General features: G+C 35.8%; 1 protein-coding gene and 1 long non-coding RNA gene across 3 annotated transcripts in view; one reads left to right on the forward strand and one right to left on the reverse strand.

Annotated features, from left to right (window-relative positions):
* Window positions 1-22,717, reverse strand: part of LOC128656366 (uncharacterized) — a 448,845-nt gene that overhangs the window by 254,739 nt on the left and 171,389 nt on the right. The window lies entirely within an intron of this gene.
* The window catches only part of FGF12 (fibroblast growth factor 12), a 766,619-nt gene that overhangs the window by 193 nt on the left and 743,709 nt on the right, over window positions 1-22,717 (forward strand). The window contains exon 2 of one of the 2 annotated variants that reach the window (XM_053710232.1): window positions 7-177. In XM_053710232.1, the coding sequence (XP_053566207.1) occupies window positions 165-177 (13 nt within the window). In that variant the 5' untranslated portion in view covers window positions 7-164. The remainder of the gene's footprint in view (window positions 1-6; window positions 178-22,717) is intronic. The other variant, XM_053710233.1, reaches the window with a different exon arrangement.

Here is a 22,717-nt window from a genome sequence, read left to right on the forward strand (position 1 = left end):
TACCAGTGTCCTCTGATGCTTGATTGCAGATCAAAGCTGCAGGGATCTCTTCTAAAGCAAAAAAACAGCACCATCAAGATAACGACTGCACGAAGGATCTCTGCAGCGGCAAGAGGATATTGTACAAGTTCCCTAAACTTCCATACACTTGATAAAGGACAGAGATGGAAACCAAAGGTAGGAGATTTGCTGTGTGTGTATACTTAGGAAGTCATGGGGAATTACCAGGAGACTGCAGTGCTATGGCTAAGCATGATGCTGGGTCGATAGCAGTATTTACAGAGGCACATTGCAGTATTTCCAGGAAATCTAAGATGTGAACTGTATCAAACAAGGCTATGTAATCTGTTTGCACCTTACATGCCTGTGTCATTGTGATGTGCTTTAGGCGAGGCACATCATAGCAAATATGCTTTTTGTGCTGGTGGCTTGTGCATCATTAATATATGCAGTATGTCTGGGCAGGGTGGTTCGACTGTCATATTCAGACTGAGGCTCCACGCTCCATTTAACCCTTTGGCTGCCACAGAGAGCCTCAACACAATAAATGGAAGTAATTTGTGGCAAACAAGGGGTTAAGCAATAAGCATATGTTAAAGTTAAGGTTTGTTCCCTTAGCTTCTGTACATGGAATACTAAAAAGAATAGCTGATGGATTGACATTAAACACTAGCCAGTTCTGTAATAAAGTAAGATTGACAGGGGTATCCTGATAACGTGCACACATCTGTCTGATATTGTAGTGACTATCGGAATGCTCCTGTAATATGAATGATAATTTACTGCTAAAAATTACGATATTGTTGGATATTTCTAAAGCTTTAACTTTAATGATAATACTTGATGTTTACATGTTGAAGTTTGAAGATGAATCCGTTACAATTATGAAAGAATTCCAATAAATGTATACAGTGTTATTGTGGGTTTAGTTTTGGAAACCCTAATTTATCAGAAATTACTGGGACATAATTAATTAGTTCTGTTTCTAGATTTATCACATTACTGCTTAGGGTTAGTTTGAAACAAGACCATTCCCACTTATGTAGTTATGACTAATATCATTTGAGGTCTGATTTTATCAGACATTATATTTTCAGAGTTGAACATCATATGTACAGTACAGAAAATTGTACCAAAAATAATGAACAGGAAACTGTGTTAAAAGAAATTTGCTTGTAATTGTTCATGTATATTTTTCATTGGTTTGTATTGTTAACAGTTTTAGTGTATGACCATCTGGCTGAAAGTTGTTTCTCATCTACAATAAAGACCTCAGTCTTAACCTTCACCTTTTAGTACAGATGATATATTATATTGCTTTTATGTTAATCAATACACAACCTCAGGATGTTCTTATATTAACAAGCAATGGCTCATGGTTGTTGTCTATGTAATATTCTAGGAATTCCAATACAGCCCAGCACTGGTCAGGGGTGCAAGATGAGGGTTACTTCGTACAACTCAAATATAATTCATACATGATAGAGAATAGCAGTACTTAAATGCTTATATTTATTTCAGCTCTAAAACCACAAAGTCAAACATTGTTTCAGTCCTTAGACCTTAACTATATAAAAAAAAATACATGCAAAAGACTTAAAGACAATATTGCTTCCTAACTTCTTATAAAGATTAACTATTCCATTCCAAAATTACCTCATTATGTATATCTTCCCATATATGGTATATAGTTATATTGGTACTCCAGGGTTAAAATTACAATTTAAAATAATGCAGGAATAGAGGCAGCTGTTACCATATGGTATACTCTAACTTAGTGAATTGAGACTTGAACATTAATTAAGATTTTTACATAAATAAATGTACAGCATTACCATCTGTACTAATCCATGGAAATGGAAACAATCTATTTTCTTATTCACAACCAGCAAAAGCACATAGTGAGCAATCTTTATCTTAGTGAATAAATACTTTCACATTAGTTATGATTTTTACATATGTTAATACATCTAATTACTATAAATATTCATCTAAGGGAAGTGGATTAGCCTAGTTCCTCATACAAATCCACCTACGCCACATAGTGAGCTCTCGTAATCTTAGTGAATAAGGATTTACACGTCATTTAAGGATTTTACAATAAGTACTCATGTATGGAAATAGGAACAATTTATTACCTTATCTGATGAAATATTGACCACAGAGCGATTATAAGACATGGGTGCACTTTTTAGGAATAGAGGATTCCCACCATCTTTAATATAAGAACATATTGAGTCCTTAGGAATAATATACTCCAAAATATATATAGGAGTAAAAAATAACTTGCAAAGGTTCGGTTAGACTTTGAAAATCAAACTGTTAATCAAATCTTTAAGGCTTTTAGGACAAAAATGTGGTATATTCATTTATGATAACCCTGCATTAAGGAGTTTTCAGTGTCCACCTATGCCAGCCTACAAGTGAACAGGTAATCTAAGGAACTATCTAATCATATCTGAGATTGGATCACATGATACAGGATAACAAACATGAAAATGAACACAGCTCTAACATAAGACAAGAGCATTTTTTCTGTACATGTTTCTAATCATTTTACAAAAGGTGGGCCACAGCCGAGATTCCAAATCATGGATCACATAGTAAAACCTAGATAGAGCTGATATAGTTAAATTTTTTCAACAATATGGAGAAATATACTTAGCTTTATTATAAATGACGGGTATAATAAGGACATAGATTGTTTCCATTTTCTTTCTGTAGATAAGTAACAATTGTAATACGGTATTTTTATTTATGAAAAATGTGTAAGCCCTTATTCACTAAATTTTGAGAGAGCTCACTTCAAAATTCCAGAGGTTATAAATAAGAAAATAAGCTAGTCCTCTTTCCCTAGATAACTATTGGTTGTAACTAGATGTATTCAACAATGTAAAAATAATTAGTAACATATAAGTCTTTATTTACTGTAATACAAAGAGCACAATATATATTTATAGGTATGAATAAAGAATGTTTGCCATTCCTTGGATGATTTCTGCTTGTTTGGAGGTGCATTTATTGAAGAAACAATGATTGTGGAATACAACAATGTTAAGATAACTATTAAAGTCCCTTTAACATTGCTATATTCCACACAGCCGTTGTCTGCACACTTTATTCGTCCCTAATTGTCCTTAGCAGAATAAATTACATAAGTAAAACTTAGATTTCAACATAATAATTCCCATTACTTTATAACAACTCAGGAGCCTACGATATCCAGAGTTAAATTACCAATATATTACAGGTTTTTTTTTACTACACATAATTAAACATTTTATATTAGAATTAAAGTGTTAATGTCTCTTTAAGATGCTCACTGACAAAATTCTGCTATGTTTGGGCATTGACACAGCAGTTTATAATATTATTGTAAGGAGCTAGAATCTTGCACGATTTACATCACTCTTTTCCATGTGGTAGAACCTAGGCAAAGACTAATCAGTTGGGTTCTATTAATATGCATTATAAGGTACTTTACCTATTTTACATGAGTTTTGAATTTTAATATAGATGTTGGGAAAACACATATAACACATTCAGTACTTTTATAGTTTTAAAATCATTACTCATGAGCTTGATGGTCATATTTCAAAGATAATTCAATCCCTTTAATAACCTACCCTAAGCATCATTAAGCAAATGTGAATCTTGCCATATTGAATAGGAAGTACTTCCTCAAGAGACCAGGGGTTAGATTTTTGCATCAGCTCAATACAAGAAGTGGAATGAATACAGAAATGAAAATGACTGTGTCTTGGGCGTGTTCCACAAATCTGGTGATCTGATTATACTGTAAATGTTCCATTGCACTCACTCTATAGCAGTATGTGTGCATTTCTCTTTCAAATCACATCTGGAGGTATTTGTAATGTATTTTTTTATTATTATTTTTTTATTTTTGTTGTCATCACAAAGCAAGTGGGCGTCTGTATCTATTTAAAATAAATAAATGACCTATTTGGTCTTAAAAAGGACAAGTTATGTTTATGTATATTTCAACACCAAGTAAGCAGTCTTTCCATTTGAATTATTAGTTCATCTTAGAACACTAGAACCATTTTTTTTGTTATGGGGGCAGCGTACTTAGTCAAGCAGCAGCTAAGATTTCATTGTATTTAAAGCTGATTCAGAAACACCCTTTATTAAGAGCTGGGCTTTCCCTCTACCAACCCCCCCCCCCACACACACACACACACGTGAGTTTGATTTGTTCTAATGTGCTTTGTTTGCATAGCTTTTTATAGCAAATACTGCAGTACTGAAATGTTTAATATAGTAAGAAGTTTCAGGATAAAAAAGCAGCTTTTTAAAATGACAATGCAAAGCTAATCAGCTATTTGTAAGCAATTTAATACACTTCACCAGGTAAAATGCCTCACTGGGAACATGTTAAAGCAGGAACATGAAACTCAATCTTTTTTTTCATGATTCAGATAGAGCATATAGTTTTAAACAACTTTCCATTTACTTCTGTTATCAAAGTTGCTTCATTCTCTTGGTATCCTTTGTTGAAGAAGGAGCAATGTATTAGTGGGAGCTATCTGTATACATTAGGTAAGCCCATGACAAGAGGCATATATGTGCAGCCACCAATCAGCAGCTAGATCCCAGGAGTGCATTACAGCTCCTGAGCTTACCTAGGTATTCATTTCAAGCATACCAAGAGAATAAAGTAAATTTGACAGAAGTAAACTGGATTTTTTTAAAATTATATATTCTATCTGAATTATGAACATTTAGTTTTGACTTTATTGTCCTTTTAATATAGAGTGGACTAGTAGTAAGGTTTCCTCTCCTGACAAGTCACTTTTTTCCTTGACTAGCAAATACATAGAATATAAAAAAATAAATACAGAAAATAGAAACCAGTACTAACATTTTGGGATTCCTCAAGCAATGGTGTTAGTAGTATGTTCCAATGAGGGGAATTAATCACATTCAGACTCCCCCCCCCCCCAGAAAGATGAATATGTTGGCTCATTTAGATAACACATTAAGTTAGCTTTCAAACATACAATAATAAATAATAAATAAAGAAGTGTTTCGTTTACATTAAAGGTAAAATTATACATTAGTAATTAGATGAAGGTCACATTTTGAAGTCCACTACTTCTACAACTTGTTACCATTGAAACCAACCTTTATTAAAAAAAAATATTAATTGCATGGCAGAAATGTTCAACCTAAGACATAGCGGCCATAATGCTTTCCTCCAATGCTTTTAAAACGCCCCTTTCACTTGCCACAGTATTTATTTATGTTTCCCAGTTTGCAACACACAAAGGGCCCCATGTACAGTACTAACAGCGTGTGGACAAGCTTCTCAACCTGAGAAGTTGTCCGCACGAATTCGCTGCATACGGGCAGTGAATCTGTTTGTCAGCTGGCCCATATTCATTATAACACACTTCAATGAGTGTGTAATGCCCGCCCCTTCTCTTGCCTGACCAATTGTGCAAGAGAAGGGTCTGTCAATCACCAGAGCGAGCGAGTTCAGGGTGATTTCTCTTTTAAAAAGGTTGGACACCCCTATTATAGTGGCAAACAAATGGTTTTCGGAAAGTTACTTACGGTGATGGAGGTGATGAGAAAGCATGCTGAATTCTAATTGTCTATTGAGAAAGGGGAAACATTTCTCACCCACGCTAAAAAATGCTACTTTAATATATGTTATTATTAGGGCTAATTGTAACTGCAAAAAGCAGTGCTGAAATTCAGTGTTCACATCATGCTGTTTTTCATCTTACAGAAGTAAAACTGATATGGAAGGTTCCAGCTGCATGCATTGTTAACACACTTTGTGTATGGTACAACGTGTGAACTTTTCAAGTAATATTTTCAAAGACAGTTGCAAGAGAACATATTGCCTGTGTATAGTCTGTAGTAATAAAATAAGTAACACAAATAAGTAATACTTCTTAACAGAATTATAATTGTTATAAAATGTTCATTTACCTGAATGTAAGTTAAGTAACAAAATAGTTATGAAACTTTGATACAGAAAATTTGAATACCTATGTTGTTGTTGTTTTTTTTTTTTTTAAAGGGGCACACTGAATCAAAGAATAACGTTTTCTAAGCAACAGTAAAGCCATGCATGTCTGCTATTTCTGAACAAAGGGGACCCCTGAGAAGCTTTTACAACCACTTGTCTTATGACTGCAATAGTTGTGTGTAATTAATTTCAGTGAGAAACACTGTTTGTGAATTTTTTTTTTTTTATATGGTCGTATTTAGCCAGACAAATTAACCATAATGGGCCTAGATCAATAAGTTGTCTACTTTAAAAATGTATTAAGTTTTCATAGGTAATTTAAAAAATAAAGGCTCTATTTCTGTTTAAATAGATTGATCAGGGGGTGGAAGGTGTCAGGTGGGAGGGTAAGCCCTACACTAGAGCAGTGTAGGGCACTGCTCTAGTGTAGGGCACATTTTTTTGCATTAAAATATCCTGCGGCACACCAACATCCCAACATTTTACAAAATCACACATTGTAGCCCTATTATAGTGGCAAACAAATGGTTTTCGGAAAGTTACTTACGGTGATGGAGGTGATGAGAAAGCATGCTGAATTCTAATTGTCTATTGAGAAAGGGGAAACATTTCTCACCCACGCTAAAAAATGCTACTTTAATATATGTTATTATTAGGGCTAATTGTAACTGCAAAAAGCAGTGCTGAAATTCAGTGTTCACATCATGCTGTTTTTCATCTTACAGAAGTAAAACTGATATGGAAGGTTCCAGCTGCATGCATTGTTAACACACTTTGTGTATGGTACAACGTGTGAACTTTTCAAGTAATATTTTCAAAGACAGTTGCAAGAGAACATATTGCCTGTGTATAGTCTGTAGTAATAAAATAAGTAACACAAATAAGTAATACTTCTTAACAGAATTATAATTGTTATAAAATGTTCATTTACCTGAATGTAAGTTAAGTAACAAAATAGTTATGAAACTTTGATACAGAAAATTTGAATACCTATGTTGTTGTTGTTTTTTTTTTTTTTTAAAGGGGCACACTGAATCAAAGAATAACGTTTTCTAAGCAACAGTAAAGCCATGCATGTCTGCTATTTCTGAACAAAGGGGACCCCTGAGAAGCTTTTACAACCACTTGTCTTATGACTGCAATAGTTGTGTGTAATTAATTTCAGTGAGAAACACTGTTTGTGAATTTTTTTTTTTTTATATGGTCGTATTTAGCCAGACAAATTAACCATAATGGGCCTAGATCAATAAGTTGTCTACTTTAAAAATGTATTAAGTTTTCATAGGTAATTTAAAAAATAAAGGCTCTATTTCTGTTTAAATAGATTGATCAGGGGGTGGAAGGTGTCAGGTGGGAGGGTAAGCCCTACACTAGAGCAGTGTAGGGCACTGCTCTAGTGTAGGGCACATTTTTTTGCATTAAAATATCCTGCGGCACACCAACATCCCAACATTTTACAAAATCACACATTGTAGCCTAATCATACAGTATATATATATATATATATATATATATATATATATATATATATATATATATATAAATATATATATAAACAATTTAGTACATTTTAGTCAATTAAATTAAATTAAGCTTTATTAGCATGACAGTCACTACAACTATATATATAAATGTGATTTTGATACATCTTTGTTTTGCAATATATACATACACACACACATACTATGGGTATGGGATATCGCAAGCCTAGCAATATTCCCCAATGGGCTAATTTATCACCACTCCATTCGATAGCCAGATCGTAACTAATTCCTTTCCCATAAGTCATTATGCCCCAGCCCCATTAATTCCCCCTGGTGCTTAACCCGTAGTGCTGCTGCTTCCTGGTGCTTGCTGCGATCCTGGGTGCTGCTGCCCTGCACTGGGCTGGGGAGGGGGTGCTGTTGACCGCTGTTACTATGGGGTAACTTCTGACTCATGTACAAAACACTTTACTTGTTTCATTGCAAAGATGAGCCATAGGAAACCACAGAAATAGTGTACAGTGGAGAAGAGATAGAACGTAATGGTGCTATGCAGTCACACTGCCAATAAGAACCCCCAATGCTGCCTGATGAAAAAGGAGAATGGGAGAGCCGAGAGCGCTAAACCTTTACACTTGTAGTAAAGGTTGTAGTTGAGGCTTTACTACTTTTTGTCCAGCAGCTCTACTGAGTTGCGCTCCTGACTCGGCTTAGCTCACTCCACATTAATCTTTTTATTCAGAATGTGTAGTTATTTATGCCGAGTCAGAAAGTGCAACTCAGTATCATGACTGGACAAAAAGTGGTAAAGAGTCTGTACCAATGATGTAAAGCTGACTGAATGTAGCAGGGCCTCAAGCCAGGGTGAGCTTGGAGCCCACAGCCCCCGGGTACTTACCGTCATGGTTATTGTCCTGCTCCTAGGTGCTACCAGTGCTGCTGGGTGCTGCTACCCTGCCCAGGGGAGATAGGTTCCGCCTGTTCTATGCCATTGCGCTGCAATGAACCAATGAATGCTGAGCTGAATATGGGAGCAACTCAGTAGCGTGGGCGCGGCTGATAAAAAAAAAAATTAACTTGTTACTGTTCCCACTTCCCTCTCTTATTCACAGGACATTGCACATGATAACACACCATTCTGCTTATTTATGAACTTATTTATGAACTGCAGCATAACTAAAATGATGATGAAATTAATTCTTTTTTTTTTTTAAACTGAAATGATGATGAGCCTGTCATTCTGCCGCGGCACACCTGTGGATCGCTCACGGCACACTAGTGTCCCGCGGCACACTGGTTGAAAATCACTGCACTAGAGCAAATATTAACCGTACATGCAAACTTATTAACACTTTCACTTCCCAGAAATTTCAGAAGTGTGGTGAGCAGCTGCAATTAGCGGCCTTCTAATTGGCAAGGCAACAGCAAAGTCATGCATGTCTGCTATTTCTGAACAAAGGGGATCCCTGAGAAGCTTTTACAACCACTTGTCTTATGACTGCAATAGTTGTGTGTAAATAATTTCAGTGAGAAACACTGTTTGCAAATTTTTTAATTTTTTAAATTTTTTTTATATGGTCGTGTTTGGCGGACAAATTAACCATAATGGGCCTAGATCAATAAGTTGTCTACTTTAAAAATGTATTAAGTTTTCATAGGTAATTAAAATTTCTGTTTAAATAGATTGATAGCAAAAATACTAATACTACAAATTCTCTCTTTGGGGAAGTGAAGGGGTTAATGCAATATATAAAATACTATGAACACAACATTTTCTTTTTGCTCTAGCATGTCTCTTTATCTACCTGGAAAGGTGCAGTGAATTGCACTGCAATGTTCTATGGTTCTAGGGTGAATTGTTGTATCAGAAGCTGTAAATATAAACTCAAATTAAAAGAGCTTCAGCTGCAGACATTTTCCTCAACATTTAAAAAAAAAAATGTTTTACACAATAGTGAGCATAAGTTATGATGTAATTGTTCATCAATTATGTAACATTAATAAGAGAGACTATTTTAATATTTTTATATTCTTACTGTTACTGCATTAGATATTACATTAAACATTCATGGATCAGATACAGCAAGCAGTTTCAATTGACTTCTATTATCAAGTTGACTTTATCCTCTTTATATCCTTTTGTTAAAAAACATACCTAGGTAGTATAAGAAGTATCAATTTGATACTGAGATCTAACTAGTGATTGGTTGATACAAAAACGCCTCTTTACCTTGGCTCACCAGATGTGTTCAGCTTAGTTACATTAGTGCATTAATACTCTGGAGCTGACTTTGGCTATGTGTATGTGTGAGTCTGTAGGTGTGTATGCATGTGTGTGTATGTGTGTGTATGTATGTGTGTGTGTATGTGTGGTTGTGTGTGTATGTATGTGTGTGTGTGTATGTGTGAGTGTGTGTGTGTGTGTGTATGTGTGTGTGAGTGTGTATGTGTGTGTGTATGTATGTATGTATGTGGGTGTGTATGTGTGTGTATGTATGTGTGAGTGTGTGTGTGTGTATGCATGTGTGTATGTATGGTTGTGTATGTGTGTGTGTGAGTGTGTATGTGTGTGTGTATGTATGTATGTATGTATGTGGGTGTATGTATGTGTGCATGTGTGTTTGTGTATGTGTGTGTCTGTGTATGTGTGTGTGTGCTGTGTGTGTTTGTGCATGTATATATATGTGTGTGTATTGTGTGTGTATGTGTATATGCAGGGACGAAACTACAGGGGGTGCAGAGGTTGCAATTGCGACTGGGCCCCCCCCAATTTTTTTTTTTTACAATAAAAAACATTGACCTGCCACTGCCTGCACTGATATCATGTGAGTGTGACATGATGCTTCACTAGTGTCTCTGACTACAGGGGTTAGTGTTTCTGTTTTACCAATTGGTGTTTATGTGTGTGTGTATGTGCGTATGTATGTATGTATGTGACTGTGTGTGTATTTATGCATGTATTTGTGTGTGTATGTTTGTGGAATCAGCAAATTACAGATCTTGTAGGTGTGTATGCATGTGTGTGTATGTGTGTGTATGTATGTGTGTGTGTATGTGTGGTTGTGTGTGTATGTATGTGTGTGTGTGTATGTGTGAGTGTGTGTGTGTATGTGTGTGTGAGTGTGTATGTGTGTGTGTATGTATGTATGTGGGTGTGTATGTGTGTGTATGTATGTGTGAGTGTGTGTGTGTGTATGCATGTGTGTATGTATGGTTGTGTATGTGTGTGTGTGAGTGTGTATGTGTGTGTGTATGTATGTATGTATGTATGTGGGTGTATGTATGTGTGCATGTGTGTTTGTGTATGTGTGTGTCTGTGTATGTGTGTGTGTGCTGTGTGTGTTTGTGCATGTATATATATGTGTGTGTATTGTGTGTGTATGTGTATATGCAGGGACGAAACTACAGGGGGTGCAGAGGTTGCAATTGCGACTGGGCCCCCCCCAATTTTTTTTTTTTACAATAAAAAACATTGACCTGCCACTGCCTGCACTGATATCATGTGAGTGTGACATGATGCTTCACTAGTGTCTCTGACTACAGGGGTTAGTGTTTCTGTTTTACCCATTGGTGTTTATGTGTGTGTGTATGTGCGTATGTATGTATGTATGTGACTGTGTGTGTATTTATGCATGTATTTGTGTGTGTATGTTTGTGGAATCAGCAAATTACAGATCTTGTTTCTACAGCATGGGGGGGGGGCAGGGGGTAAACAGTGTCAGTCTATACAGTACCACTATATACAGTACAGGGGGGCTGGGCCATGTCACAGACTACTGTGGTCACTGTATAAAGTACTGGGGCGGGTAGGGTCAGGCCAGCCATCTCCCCGGCAGATTACAGACTGTGTCACTGACTCACTATATACAGTACTGGTGGGTTAAACAGTGTCACTATATACAGTAATAGGGGGTTAGACCATTTCACAGACTGTGGGCACAGGGTACCTCCTTTTGCATACATGTAATCTGATTCACATTTTTTTCTGTGTTCTAATTATATATATATATATATATTTAAATATATATATATATATATATATATATATATATATATATATATATAAAGATATATATCAAATTCACTTTTTTGGGGAGGTGGAATGGGGGGACCCTTCTTAGATTCTTGCACCTGGGCCCTGTGGTTTCTAGTTATGCCTCTGTGTATATGTGTGTGTATATGTGTGCGTGTGTGTTTGTGTGTGTGTGTGTGTCTGTGTGTGTATGTGTTTGTGTTGGTGAGTTCCAGAAATAAACAAGAAATTCCAGTATTAAAAATGTACAGACTAGCTTTCTTTTTTTTATGTAGAGATTAGCTGTGTGAGAGTGCGTGGTTCAAATAATTTTGTATCCAAAATTTGAGATCCCGTTTTCTGTTTTATTCTTTGCAGAGACTGGAATCTTTCAAGTGAATATTAGTATTGCAAGCACTTCTCGTTTGGTTTGTGAGTCTGTGTGACTCAGAAAAAACCCTTTCCCTGTAATTCCCTGATGCATCATGCTTGAACTAGGGATGTTGCTCATTACTAAACATACAAAGGGTATTGCAGATCTTCTTGCCAGCCATAAAATCTTGATGGGACTTGACAGAGTTGCTGCTTTTTACAGACATATCCAGTCTCTCTAATTAACCAACATAATGTTAGTGTTACTTGCAGGACATTATAAACACAGGTATAAATATTTAGATAATACTAAATAGCAAGTGATTACGTAATCCAACGCAAAGATTATATTCCAGTGGCAAAACTTATCAATGTTAACTTTTCTTGGCCAGACAAGGTATATAGCCTTTGTTTGCTCCATGATCCAGCTGCAATACAAATTGCCAGACCTCGAAGATCTCAGGGTAAACTCATAGCTATGTAACTCATGTGAATCAGCTATTGCTTTATGAGTTACCATGCTTAGAGCTCTATTAAAGGGATATAAACCAGTCTGTTTCATTGCTGTAATAAAAAAAACACTAAACACTGGGTTATAGTTAAAGGGACACTGAACCCACATTTTTTCTTTCATGATTCAGATAGAGCATGCAATTTTAAGCAACGTTCTAATATCCTCCTATTATTAAAATTTCTTCATTCTCTTGCTATCTTTATTTAAAAAAGAAGGCATCTAAGCTAAGGAGCCAGACAATTTTTGGTTCAGACCCTGGACAGCAGTTGTTTATTATTGGGTGAATTTAACCACCAATTAGCAAGAACAACTCTGGTTGTGAACCAAAAATGGGCTGGCAACTAAACGTACATTCTTGCTCTTCAAATAAAGATACCAAGAGAGTGAAGAAAAATTGATAATGCTCTATCTGAATCATGAAAGAGAAAAAATTGGGTTCAGTGTCCCTTTAACCCCTTAAGGACAAGGCCATTTTTCAATTTCTTTCCCTTAAAGTGAATGTAAACTTTGGTGAATGAAAACCCGTTTTTTAAAAATACTATTAAAAACAGGAGCACTTTCATTCATCAACGTTTACAAAGCAGCCGTTTTGTTAAAAAAAATTACCTTTTTTTCTTTTCACTGCTACAGCAGCTTCCCCCTCATAGAGATCCTCTATTCACACGTCAGCAATGACTAATCCGGCTTCCTCCAATCACAGATTTCCCCCCAGGGTAGTCATTGCCTGAGGCCATGCTGTGATTGGATGAAGCCGGATTAGTCATTGCTGACGTTTGAAGAGAGGATCTCTAGGTGGGGGAATCGACTGCTTTGTAAACTGTGATGAATGAAAGTGCCCCTATTTTTAATAGTATTTTTAAAAAACGGCTTTCATTCACCAAAGTTTACCTTCACTTTAAGGACCAGGGCTATTTTTACATTTCTGCGGTCTTTGTGTTTAGCTGTAATTTTCTTCTTACTCATTTACTGTACCTACACATATTATATACCATTTTTCTCGCCATTAAATAGACTTTCTAAAGATACCATTATTTTCATCATATCTTATAATTTACTATAAAAAAATATAAAATATGAGGAAAAAAAACACACTTTTTCTAACTTTGACCCCCAAAATCTGTTACACATCTACAACCACAAAAAACAACCAAAATAAATAGTTTCTACATTTTGTCCTGAGTTTAGAAATACCCAATGTTTAAATGTTCTTTGCTTTTTTGCAGTTTGCTATTTCCAAACCATTTCTTTTCAAAATTAGTGCTAGTTACATTGGGACACTGATATCTTTCAAGAATCCCTGAATATCACTTGACATGTACTGTATATATATAAAAAAATTTAGTAGACAACCCAAAGTATTGATCTAGGCCCATTTTGGTATATTTCATGCCACCATTTCACTGCAAAATGCGATCAAATAAAGGAAATCGTTCACTTTTTCACAAACTTTAGGTTTCTCACTGAAATTATTTACAAACAGCTTGTGCAATTATGGCACAAATGGTTGTAAATGCTTCTCTGGGATCCCCTTTGTTCAGAAATAGCGGACATTTATGGCTTTGGCATTACTTTTTGATAATTAGAAGGCCGCTAAATGCCGCTGCGCACCACACTTGTATTATGCCCAGCAGTGAAGGGGTTAATTAGGTAGCTTGTAGGAAGCTTGTAGGGTTAATTTTAGCTTTAGTGTAGTTAGTAGACAACCCAAAGTTTTGATCTAGGCCCATTTTGGTATATTTCATGCCACCATTTCACCGCCAAATGCGATCAAATAAAAAAAAACGTTCACTTTTTCACTAACTTTAGGTTTCTCACTGAAATGATTTACAAACAGCTTGTGCAATTATGGCACAAATGGTTGTAAATGCTTCTCTGGGATCCCCTTTGTTCAGAAAGAGCAGACATATATGACTTTAGCATTGCTTTATAGTAAATAGAAGGCCGCTAAATGCCGCTGCGCACCACACTTGTATTATGCCCAGCAGAGAAGGGGTTAATTAGGTAGCTTGTAGGGAGCTTGAAGGGTTAATTTTAGCTTTAGTGTAGAGATCAGTCTCCCACCTTACACATCCCACCACCTGATCCCTCCCAAACAGCTCTCTTCCCTCCCCCACCCCACAAATGTCCCTGCCATCTTAAGTACTGGCAGAAAGTCTGCCAGTATATAAAAAAAAAAGTTTGTGTTTGTTTTTAAAAATGTTTTAATTTTTTTTTTTAAATTATATATTTTTTTCAGTGTAGGATCCCCCCTTAACACCCAACCTCCCTGAGCCCCCCCCCCCAAACAGCTCTCTAACCCTCCCCCCTCTCGCTATTTAGTGCTATTTTGGGTACTGGCAGCAGTCTGCCAGTACCCACTTTTCAAACTAATGTGCATTTTTTATATATATTGTTTTATTTTTCTGTAGTGTAGCTGGCCCGCCCTCAATACCCCCTCCCCCTCTCCCAGATCCCTTTTATAAATAAAAATGTTCCACCCGCTCCCACCACAACACCACAACCAGTGTAGATTGCGAGGGCGCACGCATGGCCCTCTCTGCATCGGTGTGCCTGAAAAGGTATTGCAGTGATGCCTCAATATCGAGGCATCACGGCAATACCTTGAAAGTGGCTGGAAGCGATCAGGATCGCTTCCAGCCGATTTAAACACCTACGTCGTACAGGGTACGTTGCTGGTCTTTAAAGACCAGTTTGTGTAAGACGTAACCTGTACGACATGAGTTGTTAAGGGGTTAATATAGATCATTGCAATATGTATTCATAATTTTTAAAAGATTTTACCTTTATATATATTTATATATATATTTTTAATATTTAAAAAAAAACTTAATTTGTGCAGTATCCATTACTTCTGTCACAGCCATTCAAGTGGACTGAGGTAGGGGCGGAACTACCATTGGTGCAGCGGCAAAAGGGCCAAGTGCTGGGGGTGGCAATAGTAGCCAGTCTATACATAGATGTGTGCCGAATGTGTATAATCCTATTGCAGGGGAGCCTTTTATTAGTGCAGATTGCAGGTCCATCTTTATCAACTATCTATTTATCTATCTTCAAAATCACTATACAGAGCAGCATGTATATTATTACTATTATTACAATATCAGCCAGTGGATTACAAGAAAGCATAAATACTTTTGTGAAAAAAATACAAATAAAATAGAAGCAATATACAGGTGATTATGCTGGGACATTATGGCCCTTTGTCAGCCTTGTGTTTATTATTTTGTTTTCACATAAGTATTTATGCTTCCTTCAATTGTCACATATTGCAATTTTTATTTAACTATTTGGTTGTCAGTGAGATTATGTAAACATATTACAAATATTTTAGTGTGATAAAGGGTTAAATAAAAGCTGTTTGAATTGAAAGTGATACTAACAGGAAGTGCATTATTATGTGCAACTGAGTCCTGGGACTCACCTGTTCAAAGGCTGACAAAGCCGACTCCTACAGTTATTATTGAGTGCAGGGACATATGTTTTTTCAAAAAATCAATGCTCTGTAATATATTTTTAAACATTCTCTTTAAAACAGAAGAGAAACAATGTTTGAGTGTCATGTTACTTTAAGTGAGTAGGATGTATAATGCTTGACAAACAAAAAGGAAAATATTATAACAATATATCTTCAAGGATAACAAGGTCAGCACAGTTGAATATGTGTGGTCATTAATTTTAGATTCTGTTACATCATTTAGCTGTAAAAATTGATTCAGTTTTCACAGAATTAAAGTTATATGGATGGAAAAATTAAACATACTGTATACAATTCAAAAACACACAATTTAATATAAAAAAAACAAAAACTAGTTTAACTCTTTTGGCAAATTTACTTAATTCTGTTGCTATCCTTTGTTGAAACTGTACTTTTTTCATGAGAGACAACTGTTGTAGGTTTAGGAGCGTTCACACGACTTCAGCACTATATGGTAGCAATGTTTACATTTGTATGAATGTTATAGGTAATAGTGCATAGGACATTCACAAACTCTTGACCCTACCTCAGTAAGTTCTTATGTAAAGGAAGTATGCTTCTACAAGGGCAAACAAGAGTAAGAGCTTAGAATAGAGAATAGTATAACAGGAAATCGTACAGCTGGAGAGACATCTTAGTGAACTATGCCTAGTGCATATCTGCAGGTCCATTCATTAAAGGGACACTGTACCCAATTTTTTTCTTTTGTGATTCAGATAGAGCATGCAATTTTAAGCAACTTTCTAATGTACTCCTATTATCAAATTTTCTTCATTCTCTTGGTATGTTTATTTGAAAAGCAAGAATTTAAGTTTAGATGCCGGCCCATTTTTGGTGAACAACCTGGGTTGTCCTTGCTGATTGGACAGCACCAATAAACAAATGCTGTCCATGGTTCTGAACCACAAATTTGCTGGCTCCTTAGCTTAGATGCCTTCTTTTTCAAATAAAGATATCAAGAGAACGAAGAAAAAATTGATAACAGATGTAAATTAGAAAGTTGCTTAAAATTGAATGCTCTATCCGAATCATGAAAGAAAAAATTTGGGTTCAGTGTCCCTTTAATCAACAAAATACTATAGGAAACTTGTTACCTGCATGAATATTCACTATATTTGCAGTTGTTCTTGCATTAATAGATACATATTTATGGATTATTTTGATGTATTGGGCATGTGCTTAACATATTCCTTTGATAGACCAAGAATCCATTTTTTGTCTAAGTGTATCTAAGTGCGATAGGGGCCTTTATTGCTCACTCAGCTCTTTCATTCTATTAATCATTAATCAGATTTATCTTTTCTATAGACTCATGGAATTGAAATGGATGCAGAGACAGACAGTCAAGCTCCTCATTTTTAATTCATGACAGTGCAAGAAAATGAATTTTAAAGGCTAACATCTTGTCTGTTGTTATGCACAGCAACTGGGGAAAAAAGATAAAATGGTTTAAAAAAACCTATTATATGTATATTTACGTACATTGATATACATTAATTTGAAGACTTTCATTTGACCCTTTCTGAGGTCTGTTGACTAGTATTTATAACATTTGGAAAATCCCTAAGGCCCTAATGCATGCAGAATCAGGGCTCTTCTTCCAAAATATCAAAGGTTTAAAGAACACAAATTATTAAATAAATATTCACTTTGAGGTCAAAACAACTTGTTCAGACTAACACTTGACAAAGCAAAACCACTCTTTATAGATATAGTCAGCCCTGCATCAAGGTCAGTTTAATAGTTTTCTTACCTTTAAGTTAATATCACTATGTTTATTTGTAAAACATGCATGCACAGTTTCTATATATACTATGGGCCAGATCTATCAACCACTGGTGGAGAGGTACATATTCGCCCATGTCTGCCCAAGCTCTCCTTTGACATGCAGCAATCCGCTGCCGGAATTTAACATTGCACACGAGTGCTTCTTTTCGCTTGCGTGCAACCCCATCCCCTGTCCACAAACAGACAATCAAAAACGGGCAGGAGCTGTCAATCTCCCCGGTCGGATGAGGTATAAAAGGGGGTAGGGAAGCAGCGGTCTGATTACCGCTGCTTAATAAATCCTGACTGCAGGTTCTGTTGTACGAACCTGCAGTTGAAAGGAGGAGAAGGGCTTGATAAACCGAGCCCTATAGATTGTAGCTGAACAATATGGCAGACTGTTTATTGATAAACCTTGTTTTTTCAGGTACTTGCAACTCTGTAATGAATAAACTTGGAAGGTTTGGGGTATCCTAATGATTTTAAGTAAATTAGTTAGCCATTATTGGTTGTATTAAGCTTTCAACTTTGTTTATTCCAGATTTAAATTGTCCAAAAACATGAAAAATCATGCAATTGGTAAACCCTGCTTCGGAATTAAGGAATATAATAACAGAATATATTATTTGATTGAAGGGTTTCATTTAAACATTTCCATGCATTTTAATGTTTGATAAGGTACTTAAATTGGCATTGATGTAAGTTGTTTTACCATTGCATATATATACTGTGTGAAAAGGGACTTAAGGGCATTAAATCAAGCAGTGTAGGTGGATTTTAAAGTTTACCTCACTAAAGATCCTTGCTTGGGTTGTTCTCAAGAGCAAACGTACCGAAAACCACTGTCCAACTTGGTGTTATAGCACATGAGTAAGAACTACATAAAGCGTATATTTTCTATGTTTTTTTGTACCTTAAAGAGACATTAAACTGTTGAGTACAACTACACTAGCCTGGTTACCTTTTTTCTCATGTACCTGCAGCTTTTATTAATGTAATTCTCTCATTTTAACCAAAATCAATTGGTAAAGCTTCATTTTATACTGGGTGCTACCATCTTGTAACATGTGTATTGCTGCATCCTGTGTCAGAAGCAGTGCACTTTCACAGATCTGTAATGTTATTGGCTTTTTTTTACAACTGTACTTTGCACATCCGTTTAGCTCATATGAGTGGAGTTTTACATTTTTGAAGATTTTTGTACAGTTTAAAAATTACAGAACAAATATAAGTTCCAAGACGGTGGCACCCGGTGTGAAGATGCAGAGCTACAATAACTGATAACTGTAAGGGGTTAAAATACGAGAACGACTTTGAAGAGAGCTGCAGGCCCAGGAGGAAAAACAATAGAATGGTAGGTTAGAATGGTAGGTAGTAACCCTGTTACTGTATTTGTACTCAGCAAAAGTGTACAGTATATATATATATATATATATATATATATATATATATATATATATATATATATATATGCATTTTGTGATTGGCTGATGGCTGTCACATGATACAAAAGGAAGGAAATTTAGATTAACTTTAACATTTGCCAGAAAACTTTCTACTGCACATTTCAAATTCAAAGTAAGTGCTAATGCATTATCTTTGAGTTTGGTATTTGACAATTATTTAATTCTACTGTATTTATCGGTCCTTTAAATAAGTATTAATAATGGTCAGACCAAAAGTGTTTGGTGCTGGGATGATGACCCCCATTTAACATAGCAGAGCAAATAGGGAACTTATCTATCCAATTTTTCAGCAAATATTTATCACTGAACATGGACTGTCAATTACACTGTCACCTCTGATTAAGTTTTGATCATATATCCTGTTGTAAGTAGGCTCAGTTTTGATGCAAGAGCTTCAAGCAGCTTCCACTGCTTGGTAAGTAGCAGCTAATATCTTAATTATTTTTTTTATTAGTTATTGTCTTTGCGTTGTCCGGACTGGGTTCCAGTGGCCAATTACTTATCTTTATTGCTTGCATCTCCTATGTATTGTTGGTTGATATATTTCGCAAATGAGTTTATATAAGGTGAACAATAATCATGCATTACCATACCTCCTAACATTTCTAAAGAGGGACACTTATAGTCTAATTATTTGCCGTTGGTTCTCATACAGTATAATGGCATTCTCTTTCGCAAATTATTTTGTTAATTTTAGTTAGGTTATGTTAACTTAACATTTACTCAGTTCTCCATAAAAAAATTCTAGCATTTTAAGACCCAAGATGGAGCCCAGGTGGCCAAATGACCAGGGTGGAGTAGAGTGAGAAGATTTGTCAATTCCTGAGCACTGTTATGGGGAAATAATGTCTTGTTTTCTAGCTTAAAGGTGACTTGGGGCTAAAGAAATACTTGTTGTATTTGATTTTCATGTAAAGATTTTTTCCATTTGATAGGTCAGACCATCAATTACTCCTGCAAACACACATTTTTGGTATCTGAGATTCAGCTTTTATTGACTTGCATTATGCCTATCCAACTGCTCATTCTGAGTCTCCTTTACTGGTACTTTGTCTGATCCTTTGCAGCTGTCTCTGGGAGAACTACAAAGTTCAGCCTATGGGGCCAATTTATCATTGCCCGAATAGGCCTCAATGCAGCTGTTTCTGTGCTAGCCTTCTTAAGACCGCTGCTCCTTAACTCGTACGCCACCTCTGAGGCGGCATTCAGCACCAGCCCAATCACATACGATCTGGTTGATTGACACCCCTGCGGGCGGCATTGCACAAGCAGTTCACCAGCATACGCTGTCGGCATTCAGCGATGTCGGGTGGACATGATCGCTACAGCAGATTATGTCCGTCCGACTCTTAATAAATCGGCCCATTTCTGTTCTCCATATATAATATCCAATTTGGTACATTTTTTTACAGTAACACCTCTATGTTAATGAAACCCAAATCTATTTGTTTCTAGACATCAAACCCTCTTTACTCAAACAATTTACAAGCTGTCTCTCTGTATTTTATCCATCTACATTTTACTCCCCATATCCAAACAGTTGCCAAATCCAACCTCTCTCATCTAAGTCACATATTAAAAATGTGATGCTTCCTCACCAAAGACAAAGACAAACTGTAATCTTACTTATCTTGTCAACATTTGTCTCAATCATTTCCAGTTTATCAAGAATATCAGACTCATTCATCTGACTTGGGAATCAACATTAACAACAAAAACTGTCAGCCCTATACTGCAAGTGCAAAATATCCTAACCTATAATCTTTAAAGAATAACACATAACTATATTTTCATATTCATTTTAAAATACTTCTTAAACATCACACTGTCAAACTATGATATTTGTCTACCATCCTCTATCACTGTATTCTGTCTCTCTGATTCTACGCATCTCTCTTTCTCACTCTGTCAGACTCTCTCCTTCCTTTCAAAGCTTCAATTCCTCTTTGAAAATTCCCCTGTTCAGAGAAGTCTACCACATCCAGTCTGAAAATTCTCCTTCACCGTTCTCCCCCTGTATAAATGTGTACAGTCTACTTTAATGTCTGAATTGTAACACTTTATTTCTGTATATGTACTGTACACTCATAACTCAGTGCTATAAAATACAATGGCTCTTAACAGAAAAGATGATTGTAATAACCATAATAATAGTTGGAGAGAGAGTGGAGATGTCCAAGTAACATAAGTAGAAATGAGGGAGGGTATGGGCGAGTAGATTCAGAGGGCAAAAGGAGAGTAACTGAGGCTGAGGAAGCTCAAAAAAAGAGTTGCCAAAAGGAAATACTGAGGGGAATTGAGGGAGAGTGTAGGGCTTATCAGCACAAGGCAAGTACATTGTACTGAGACTTCCCTTGTATTTTAGTAATGTAATCCTGTCCTAATGTTTAAAGAATAGTCCAGGTCCTGTGGCCTTAAAACAGCCCCAAAACATTAAAGAGCCACCACCATATTTAACCGTGGGCATGAGGTACATTTCCATAGGCTACCTCTCTGTGTGTACCAAACACAATTTGTGGCACACATATATTTAACAAAGATTTTTTTTTATAAATCTGTGTTGTGTTTGCAAATGTTTAATATCCATGTGAGCAGAGTATGTTTGTTTTTTTTTTTAACAAAGGGTTAAACAATAAATACAATTTTTCATTGCCTTCTTTGCTCATATTTACAAAGGATGCCAATATTAGTGGAGGGAACTGAATATACAGTATATATATATATATATATAAAAATCAAGAAATATACGGTGGGGAAGCAACTTCTAGGAGTTAATTTTGATATATGTGTACCTCTAAACAACTTATATTAGGATACCCTGCAAGTAAAAAATGGTGCAGACCCTTAAATAATTTGTAATGAGATCAATAAGAAAGAAAATCCTGAATTGTAATTCAAGATAAAAGACAGGGAATTCAGCACTCTTTTATAAAGAAATGTATTAACTCACATATAGTAGTGTATCCATGATTTGCTTAGGCCGCAAAGGGGAGAAAAGCGGTACCTACACACAATATGTATAGTGACTTAAAGGGACAGTATACACTCATTTTCATATAACTGCATGTAATAGACACTACTATAAAGAATAAGATGCACAGATACTGATATAAAAATCCAGTATAAAACGGTTTAAAAACTTACTTAGAAGCTTTCAGTTTAGCTCTGTTGAAAAGGCAGTTGGAAAGCCCACTGCAAGTGGGAAATAAGACACTCCCCCCTCCCCCTCCTTTTGCATATGAAAAGACCCTTTACACAAACAGGAGCAAGCTGGAGAAGGTAGCTGACGGTATTCAAATAAAACTTTGGGGCTTGGTTAGGAGTCTGAAAATCTGAGCAATGTTATTTAAAAATAAGCAAAACTATACATTTTTTTTTAAAAAAAACTTTATGGGCTTTATAAATAGATCATCTACAAAACATTTATGCAAAGAAAAAATGAGTGTATAATGGCCCTTTAACACCAAAATTAATATATACAAGAATACAAAAGTGTAATGTGTGTAAATATTATTTAGCGTTTACAGATTTTCATTCAAACCTGACCAGTCACGGGTCTGTGTGAGTACACTAGGAATGATTGCATGTCGCAACATTAGAACAAATATAACAGAGGTTTTTGTTAG

The sequence above is a fragment of the Bombina bombina genome, chromosome 4 (assembly GCF_027579735.1).
Source record: "Bombina bombina isolate aBomBom1 chromosome 4, aBomBom1.pri, whole genome shotgun sequence".
NCBI classification, from domain to species: domain Eukaryota; kingdom Metazoa; phylum Chordata; class Amphibia; order Anura; family Bombinatoridae; genus Bombina; species Bombina bombina.